Genomic DNA, 9,576 nt, shown 5'->3' on the forward strand with positions numbered 1-9,576 from the left:
GACTGTCAAGATTTTGAATCTGAACCTTGCATGAGCAGCATTTCTGAGGTTAGCATTATGAAATGTATGAAATGTTTTACTTACCTCAAATGCATTTTAAATTAACAGATTTATTTTTATTCCTTCCAAAAGGCATGGACAATAGGTCAACATATAGCAACATTCTTCATTTAGATGCTCTGGTGACGTCTGAAGCGTCTGTGTTTCCTGTGTTTTTCCTGCTGCTACTCGCTTACCTTACCCTGCTTGTATCTAACGCTGGGGTCCTCATCCTCATCATCAAAGAGCGAAGTCTTCATCAACCCATGTACCTTCTCTTCTGTAATCTGTCCATCAATGATATGATTGGCAACTCTGTGTTATTGCCTCGTCTTCTGTCTGACATGGTTTCAACTGAAAAGTTGATCACTTATGGAGAATGTGCCACACAAGTATTTATGGGCCACATAAATGGCATGGCATCCCACATTTTGCTAATTATAATGGCAGTAGATAGGTATGTGGCTATATGTCAGCCCTTGAGATACAGTGCAATAATGACGACAAGAACTGTAATCATTATGTCTGCAGCTGCTTGGGGAGTGACAATAGCTTTCATATTTATTTTAGTTGGCCTGACGCTGAGGCTGTCACGATGCAGGTCATATCTTATGAATTCTTACTGCGATAATGCATCATTGTTCAAATTATCCTGTGAGGATTTGTCTGTCAATAACATCTATGGGTTGTTTTTCACTGTGATGCTTTTTTGCTCATCAATGGGCAGCATTGCTGTCACATACATTAGAATAGCAATTGTGTGTTGGAAAAAGAAGAGTAAAGATTTAAACAGCAAGGCCATGCAAACATGTGCCAGTCACCTTGTCCTTTATTTGATAATGTTGTGCACAGGGCTCCTTACCATAACTTTGCACAGGTTTACTGAATTTCCATTTTTGAGGAAACTGGCCCAAATTTTATTTCAAATTGTTCCTGGTAACTTAAATCCAGTCATTTATGGAATACAAACCAAAGCTCTAAGACAGAAAATTGCACAGATATTCCATAGAAAGGTCCTTCAGGAATAGATGGATGTAGATATTAGGATGTTGATGGAAACTATATTTCAGGATGTTGATTGATATTTGTTTTATGTATGCAGTGCAACAATAAACCTGAATATTTTTAAACTCATATTCTGTGTTTCTGTAATACAACATATCAGTTTTTGCTATGCTATTGTTATGTAAAGTTATCATTGCAGAGTTTGATTCATTATAAAAAGCTAAAAAATGTAATTGTATGTAGTCTATCTATGATAACGTGTAACTTGCTCCATGCTAAGAAAAACTGCTCTATGTATGAGGGTCAACACCTCATAGAGATAAATCATTTATTCAGATTGGTATAGCTTAAAGCCCTATGCTATAATGTAGATGTCTTTTAGTATGTCATTTGGAGGCCTAATATAATATATTAATAAGTATTTTTTTTTTTTTTTTTTGGGGGGGGGGGGGGGCAATTGATTTCTTAACCATTCAGTAACATTTTGTGTAAATAGTAAATATACAAAGTTGCCTCCTCTAAAAAAAAACATTAATGGGCCTTTAGGGAAGTGGATAATGTTGATGTATTAATGGAGTCACTTTTTAATTAACCTCCAGAGACTTCGGTACTCTCCAGGCTGTTTGAAACACTGTCATTTGCTAATGTGTGACAACACAGACAGAGACGGCGGTCCAGGATGCTCTGGTCAATGAATTGGTGACCGCGATTATTAGATTATTACAATCTTGCATTGTAGCAATGGGCAGTGGTGGCCGGATTGAGGCTGGGTGATGGCAACCCAAACACCCTCCACGTCCCTCTGTACATTGGCCAATCCAGCCATGACAGACCATATGGAAACGGGACTTGGGTAACATCTGCTGGATCAATTATAAGGTCTAGTCTTCTGTCACAACACAGACAGAGACTGAGGACCAGATGTGGTCCAAAGAGATGCACATGGAACCAAGAGAACGACTTAGACTTAGACACAAATCAAGATATGGGCTAGATGAAGGCTCAGACTTGAGACATTACGCTCATATGCTATACAGCAACAGAGACAGGACGCTGATCATGAACAGGTGATGGAGGTTGCCAGTGCTGCCAGGATGACATAATGAAGGAAAAACTTTAAAACTAGTCTGGCAAAAAATTCTTCTGGACTGTGATTAATTGAATTGTGTTTTGGCCTCTGGTGCAAGACAAAGTCAAAATGAATGTCTCTGGAGACCTAAGAAGGATGCTGGATAACATGTGTACCAATATGTGTAGTAAGTGTGTAGGAAGTGTGTCCAGTTCCTGGAGATTGGTGAACGACTGAACATTATACTGACTTTTCTGTCATGTAGTACAGGAGGCATAACACACAATGCGGAGATGATGGCGCTTTATTAGCATGAGTAAATGATCAAAACACCAAGGAGGCGTGAACACATAACAGTTACGTGAAGGGTCTCTATGTGATGTCCTCATAATATGACAGGGCGGTGGTTGGCCTAGCAGGTAAGGAAATAAACCCGTAATCAGAATGTCAAATCCCGAACTGCCAAGGTGCTTCTGAGGTGCCACTGAGCAAAGTACCGGGTGCCTGTCATGAGTGCTCACTAAGGGTGATGGGAGAAATGTGGTGTGTCACATGTGACAACTAATCACATTCAATGACTAAAAGGTACTCAAGGCACTCAAGTCTGTCATATTAAATTTCAGAGAAGATTTAGCTGGGCATAAAATACAACACAGGGTGAGAAATGTACTTCTACAACATTAATAAAAATCTAAAAATGGTAATTGCTGTCTTCAAGACCCCAGTACGTCAGTTGCTATGTCCATAGAGCATTTACAAATGACAGAAAACAAAGCAAAATGCTGTATTGCTGTATCACAAATGACCGGAACAGGCGTAGACACTATTAATGCACTCTGATTGACAGGAAGTCACATATTTATGGTTAGGTGTGGTTAGAACATAGTTTGGCAGTCTTTACTGCTCGAAGTGATCAGTAGAGTGCCATCAGCGTGCTCAGATGGCTTTACCCATAATTAACAAGCTCATGAAGAACACCATGACGAAGAAGATCCACATGAAGCAGCGATCCAACACCTTGGCCACTTTCTTCCACTCTCCAGTTCTTTTCTGTGTTGCCCTTTGGTCGCGGTAGCAGTTTGCGATGTAGTGAACGTTTCTCAGAAGTTGCTGCTGCCGACACAAGCACTGCTGCTCTTTCCCACCATCTCCCATGTGTCCACCTCCACTTCCGCTGGCTGTGCCTGGCTTCGTGTCCCCGGCCGAGCTTTCTCCACAGTCCAAGCTCATAAACGGCATCCACTGGTTTTCTGCACCAGATTCACTAGGACTCACATCTTCAGTTTCCTCAGATATTTTCCTCGCCAGGTCTTTGTTGGGTCTCTCCACATTTAGCACCAAGTCCTCCCGACCTGTCTGACCATTCATGATGCAGTTGGACTTCCTCGGAGTTGGTGGTGCTTGTTTCTTGACTGGTAGGGTCATGCAGTTTTCACCCACTTCATACACAAAGCAGATACGGGCCAGGTACTGCAGAATGAACTTCTTAGCCCATCTAGGGACTGGCTTGGCATCGGGGCCACAGTGGTGGATGTTCATGATGAAGATGGTCAGGGCTGTGGAGGCAGTTATCATTGTCATGGTTGCAATGTAGTATTTACCTGCAGGAAATCAACAAGGGCATGTTAATAATTTAATACGTTAATAAAATCTGAAAGAAACCACCCTTTCAATCACTCTGGACTCAATTCTCAGAACTCTTTACTCTTTTTTTACTCTTGCACAAATATTTTTGCTTTTCTCTTTATACTCATTTGCACACCTTCACCCTACCTGTTACACATATTTTATATTTTATGTTAAAGACTTAAAAGTTTAATATTTTGTTGTGTTTGCAATATTTGCATTTTGGTTCATTGTATACTTGCAATATTTGCAATACTGTGGTCTGTAGCTAGTTGCTAAGTTGCATTTAGTTAGCAAAACTACCGTGTATGACTATGTATGTGACAAATAAAATTTGAATTTGAATACAAGTAATTTCGAGCAATTTTTTAGAACTTGACTGGGCAAGACTGTACCTGAAATTAACAAAGAAAGTAAACTCACCGATGAGCGGCACGTTCTCTGATGGTGGCATGATCTCAGCGACGAGCAGCTGAAAGACAGTGAGCGCCAGCATCACTGTGACACCCAAGGACACTTTCTCTCCTGAGTCAGCGGGCAGGTAGAAGCCCAGAGGGGCCAGGAAAGAAATCATCACGCAAGGGATGAGGAGGTTGAAGACGTAGAAGGACGCTCGTCTCTTGAGCTTAAGGGTGTAGGTGACGTCGGGGTAAGGGTCAGCACAGCAGCCATAAAGAATGATATTCTTTATGGCTGGCATACCCAGGACCTCCCATTCTACGTTGTCTATGAGATCAGCCAGGTCTGCTGTCTCCATGGCATTTAAAATGTCCAGTTGGTGGCCGTTGTAGGTCCACGAGCCATATGTCAAACGGCACTGCTGAGCATCGAAGGGAAAGTAGGAAACATCCACTTTACAGGAACTTTTTGTGATGGCAGGAGAGTCCCATGTGATTTTACCATCATGTCGGATTACGACATTTGTGTCCATTGTTCCTGTGAACTGGTCGTCAGCACTGAAATAATTTAAATGATTTAATATCTTGCACAAAAATCATCACCCCTGAGTTTTGTTCAGAAGCTCCATTTCAACCTACCTGTTGTATAGGACTATATCAGGTCTCCATACATAACTTCCAGGTATACGGATGGTATCGAGTCCATCATAACCATCTTTATTCCAGGTTAGATGCACATCTACCCATTCCTGCCGGATCCATAAATATGCTGTTAGAATCTGGTTACGTTCATCCTGGAGGAGAGAGAGGAACATAATGCACACAAAAAGTCACACAAAGCTGTACATAGTTGTTAATGAAATCTTCTTAATTAAATTGGTGGGAACTTTCAAGGTGGCAGATTTTTTCGAGAGGTCAGAACAAATGACAAGGTCTTACCATATCAATGATCTGTGAGAGGGTGATCTGCAAGGTCACGTTGAGGATGTCTTCTGTATCTTCCACCGGACGCAGAGCGCTCGTGTAGTTACTGAACAAATCATTCAGAAGCTTCTGGGCATATTTTGCATGGGCTCCCCAGCAGGCTACAAAACAGACAGATGACTAAAGGAGGGGTCTTGTAACTATTATACAGTGGTGTGAAAAACTATTTGCCCCCTTCCTGATTTCTTATTCTTTTGCATGTTTGTCACACAAAATGTTTCTGATCATCAAACACATTTAACTATTAGTCAAAGATAACACAAGTAAACACAAAATGCAGTTTTTAAATTATGTTTTTTTTATTATTTAGGGAGAAAAAAAATCCAAACCTACATGGCCCTGTGTGAAAAAGTAATTGCCCCCTGAACCTAATAACTGGTTGGGCCACCCTTAGCAGCAATAACTGCAATCAAGCGTTTGCGATAACTTGCAACGAGTCTTTTACAGCGCTCTGGAGGAATTTGGCCCACTCATCTTTGCAGAATTGTTGTAATTCAGCTTTATTTAAACATGAACTGCCTTTTTAAGGTCATGCCACAACATCTCAATAGGATTCAGGTCAGGACTTTGACTAGGCCACTCCAAAGTCTTCATTTTGTCTTTCTTCAGCCATTCAGAGGTGGATTTGCTGGTGTGTTTTGGTATTTTCCCAAAAGTCTTGGCAATTATTGAGATATTTTTAGCAAAATTGAGACAAGCCTTAATGTTCTTTTTGCTTAAAAGTGGTTTGCGCCTTGGAAATCTGCCATGCAGGCCGTTTTTGCCCAGTCTCTCTCTTATGGTGGAGTCGTGAACACTGACCTTAATTGAGGCAAGTGAGGCCTGCAGTTCTATAGATGTCGTCCTGGGGTCTTTTGTGGCCTCTCGGATGAGTTGTCTCTGCGCTCTTGGGGTAATTTTGGTCGGCCAGCCACTCCTGGGAAGGTTCACCACTGTTCCATGTTTTTGCCATTTGTGGATAATGGCTCTCACTGTGGTTCGCTGGAGTCCCAAAGCTTTAGAAATGGTTTTATAACCTTTACCAGACTGATAGATCTCAATTACTTTTGTTCTCATTTGTTCCTGAATCTCTTTGGATCTTGGCATGATGTCTCGCTTTTGAGGTGCTTTTGGTCTACTTCTCTGTGTCAGGTAGCTCCTATTTAAGTGATTTCTGGAGTGAAACAGGTGTGGCAGTAATCAGACCTGGGGGTGACTACAGAAATTGAACTCAGGTGTGATAAACCACAGTTAAGTCATTTTTTCGCAAAAAAAGTTTTTTTTCTCCCATAATAACATAAACCTTCATTTAAAAACTGCATTTTGAGTTCAATTATGTTATCTTTGACTAATAGTTAACAGTTTTTGATGAGCAGAAACATTTAAGTGTGACAAACATGCTAAACAATAAGAAATCAGGAAGGGGGCAAATAGTTTTTCACACCACTGTACATTACATCACAAACCATTTTGCCCGGTACTCTGGACCAGAGTTTCATGTTTGCGTTGTCATGTGCTCTTTTATTGCCTTGATTGTTTTGACCTGTTATTATTAGTAAAAATGTATTCTTGCCATGTCATGTCCTTGTTCTGTCACTCGTCTTTTTAAACCTTAATTCATGTGTTAGTGTGAGGGACCCCTGTTTCATTAGTTTAAATCCCCATGTTTGTGAGTCATGCATTTGCATCTTTCAAACGCCCTTGACAGGTAAAACTGGTCAGAACTTACTTATTCATAAACTGCCTATAGTGTGGATTTTACACAGTTTAACAATGACAAATAAGTGAGGTAAGAACAATTTTTTAGCAAAAATATAATAATAGGTATCTATAATTCCCAGTCATTTCCAAAGAATGGTCAATTTTGTGTAAAGCGTGTCTAATATTAAAACATCTCAAATGGTTATAAGGGCGATGTTCCTATGCAGATGGTGGAATATGGAACATGCTGGGACATTTAGAGTTTTCTATTGAAGCATGTTGTGAACAATTAAAGAAATTACTTTTAGAAACCTACTGAAAATAAATTATTTGAAACTGATGGAAAACCAGCCATGATTCAAAGTAACATCTGTAGCAGCTGTTAGCCATGGTCTTTATGGATTGAAGTTGTCCAGATGGCACCAGCGCTTTGCTATTTAGATAAAACCTTGTGGGACATAAATACGGATTTCAGGCTTAAGCCGCCCAGTGGGAAGATGAAAATGCTGAGAATCAGATAAAGGGCCAGAAACATGTACTGCCAATATTACAAAACAAAAAGAGTCAATGGATTCAGAAATGCACCTCTTGGTTCCATTAATATTTTAAGAATTAAAAAGGCTTAACCTTTGCTGTAACATCTAAGAATGATATAATTTCAAACTGTGGACACATTAAAACTAGATTTGTGCATACCTGAAAATACATCCGTAAAGTTTTATCTTTTTTGGTGTGCAAATAAGTGTGCTTAGCTTTTGCCAAAGGAAAACTGACATTAAAAAAAATGATAGAATCAGAAGAGTAGTTGTACCGTACCTGGTATGAAATTCATACATAGAATAAACTGGACAGATGTTTGTATTCCCAGTGGTTTCATCCTGCTGAAAACGACAGACACGCCTTCCTGTGGTAAACGTGGGATGTAGACTAAGGGGATGTTTGTCATCAGGAGCTTGTTGGAGGGCTAAAGAGGGGCGGGGTAAAGAATTAGTGAGGCTAAGAGCTCATATGCTGGCAAACATGGAACACAAAGCCCACAGCAGGGGTAAACCTGCTCACGCACTCTGCACCAAACATTGCTCTTCCTTGGGTGCTCAGTACCAAGGAGAGCTCCATCAGTCACCCTGACCATAGGCTAGGACCATATCAAAGGGTAAAACTCTAGAGGACCAATTAAATCTAACCCTATATTAAGTTTTCAGTTAGTTTACCTAGTAGGTTTTTAAAGAAACCATATAAATATGTTTGTCTTTTCACTCATTTACCCCTCGATGTACAGTCATAAGTATATGTAAGTTTAAAACCCAGCTGAGACCCAGACTGGGCTGACACTCGACACTGCTGAGTGTCATAATAAAGTGGCACTTTTCATCTCATGGGCCAGTGGTGGCCTAGTGGTTAAGTTAAATGCTTATTTCTCAAATATCCCAGCACACTACAATGTTGTGGTGTCATCAGTGAAGGATGCTGAATCTTGCTCATAGTAAATGTGTGTTTGATGGGCCTTTGCAGGTCGCGTTCGGTGTTCTGTTCTCTCAGCACTTGTGCTGTATAAATATCACCAAGTCAAAAGGGGGCTGAAAGTGAAACCACTATGCTGGTGTGTGTTGAGATCTGCTGCAGAGCGGCCAGGGCAATTTTTAGCAGGCTATAAAGTGATAAAAAAAGTGAAAGCTTGTAGTGCTCACTAATTCTTAACCTAATCCCTATAGACTTGCCTCTGAACTAGACGACCGCAAAGTCACAGGTTCAAACCCCACCTACTACCATTGTGTCCCTGAGCCAGACACTTAACCCTGAGTGTCTCCAGGGGGGGACTGTCCCCGTAACTACTGACTGTAAGATGCTCTGGATAAGGGCGTCTCATTAAATGCCATGAATGTAAATGAATTTTATTCTGGTCTGGAAAATGGAAATGCTGAGCACTGCAGTGAAAGAAGCTGAGCTTTACTTTATTGAGAGGATCTCTGAACAGGGAAGTGAAAGCTGGATTTTTTTGAGTGATGTTTCAGTTTATTATACCTGCATGCAGAGAGCAGAGCCGACCGAATACATGTATTTGAACATAATGTATATGTGATTACGATAAATCTGTGGATCCTTCATAACACTATTGGTGTTATATATTTTTATATTTTGGTAGAAAAAAATGCCTGGTCTGATTTCACTGGCAAATTAGGCATCAGGCAGTCAGCAAATTTTTCTCAGGCAAATGATGCCGAGCAGCTGAGATGGTGAATTTTGTCGCTTGGCACGAGCACATGAGGTGGGGCAAACGGGAACAGTTGCCCTGCAGCATTACCCTCCTAACAAGTCACGTGACAACGTCAATGTGAAAGTAGAACAGTTATGGTCACAGGGACCATATAGGTATAGATGCCTATTCACTAATAGAGACGAACGAGGCTCTTTTAAAGCCCGAGACTTTCTCATGTGGGCCAGAGGAAATTACAAAGTTGCACAAGAGTGGAAGCGACGTGGAGAAATGAGTGGCATGGATAATACAGCTCCCGATATATTGTTCGAAAAGGGGAAGCGGTCGCCCTGTTCTCCTTTTCTGCTCTCTTCTTCTCCATGTCTCTCTCTCACATGCTGACTAAAAGACAATCATTGAAGAAGAGAAAAAAAAATAAAACTCCGCGTGCGTAGATGAAAAATGGTCCCTCTTCGGTAGAGGGACACACTTTAAAAACGACACTTCAGCCGTGTCGCGATGCAGGACTTTATTCGTGTTTTAACACCGCCTAGCTGTTAACCGCTAGCATTAGCGAGGAG

General features: G+C 40.9%; 2 protein-coding genes across 2 annotated transcripts; one reads left to right on the forward strand and one right to left on the reverse strand.

The window, feature by feature from the left end:
* Positions 1 to 9: 9 nt before the first annotated feature.
* LOC114769633 (olfactory receptor 52J3-like) lies at positions 10 to 1,067 on the forward strand. The gene is made up of 3 exons (XM_028962823.1): positions 10 to 48; positions 133 to 474; positions 604 to 1,067. The coding sequence occupies exons 2-3, from the start codon at positions 135 to 137 to the stop codon at positions 1,065 to 1,067; spliced, it is 804 nt and encodes a 267-aa protein (XP_028818656.1). The 5' UTR covers positions 10 to 48; positions 133 to 134.
* A 1,332-nt stretch (positions 1,068 to 2,399) lies between these two features.
* Positions 2,400 to 7,780, reverse strand: chrna10a (cholinergic receptor, nicotinic, alpha 10a). Its single transcript, XM_028963007.1, has 5 exons — positions 7,618 to 7,780; positions 5,077 to 5,222; positions 4,777 to 4,931; positions 4,163 to 4,695; positions 2,400 to 3,714 (listed from the first exon to the last, which is right to left on the reverse strand). The coding sequence occupies exons 1-5, from the start codon at positions 7,745 to 7,747 to the stop codon at positions 3,050 to 3,052; spliced, it is 1,629 nt and encodes a 542-aa protein (XP_028818840.1). The 5' UTR covers positions 7,748 to 7,780; the 3' UTR covers positions 2,400 to 3,049.
* Positions 7,781 to 9,576: the final 1,796 nt, after the last annotated feature.

Source organism: Denticeps clupeoides, chromosome 19 (assembly GCF_900700375.1).
Source record: "Denticeps clupeoides chromosome 19, fDenClu1.1, whole genome shotgun sequence".
Taxonomy (NCBI): domain Eukaryota; kingdom Metazoa; phylum Chordata; class Actinopteri; order Clupeiformes; family Denticipitidae; genus Denticeps; species Denticeps clupeoides.

Coding starts and splice junctions, on each gene's coding strand:
- chrna10a (XM_028963007.1), bottom strand. CDS start 7,747: ATGACAAACATCCCCTTAGTCTACATCCCACGTTTACCACAGGAAGGC. Junction 5,223..7,617: donor ATGTATGAATTTCATACCAG/GTACGGTACAAC, acceptor TCTGTTTTGTAG/CCTGCTGGGGAGCCCATGCA. Junction 3,715..4,162: donor AGAGAACGTGCCGCTCATCG/GTGAGTTTACTT, acceptor GATTTCCTGCAG/GTAAATACTACATTGCAACC.
- LOC114769633 (XM_028962823.1), top strand. CDS start 135: ATGGACAATAGGTCAACATATAGCAACATTCTTCATTTAGATGCTCTG. Junction 475..603: donor CATGGCATCCCACATTTTGC/TAATTATAATGG, acceptor CTTTCATATTTA/TTTTAGTTGGCCTGACGCTG.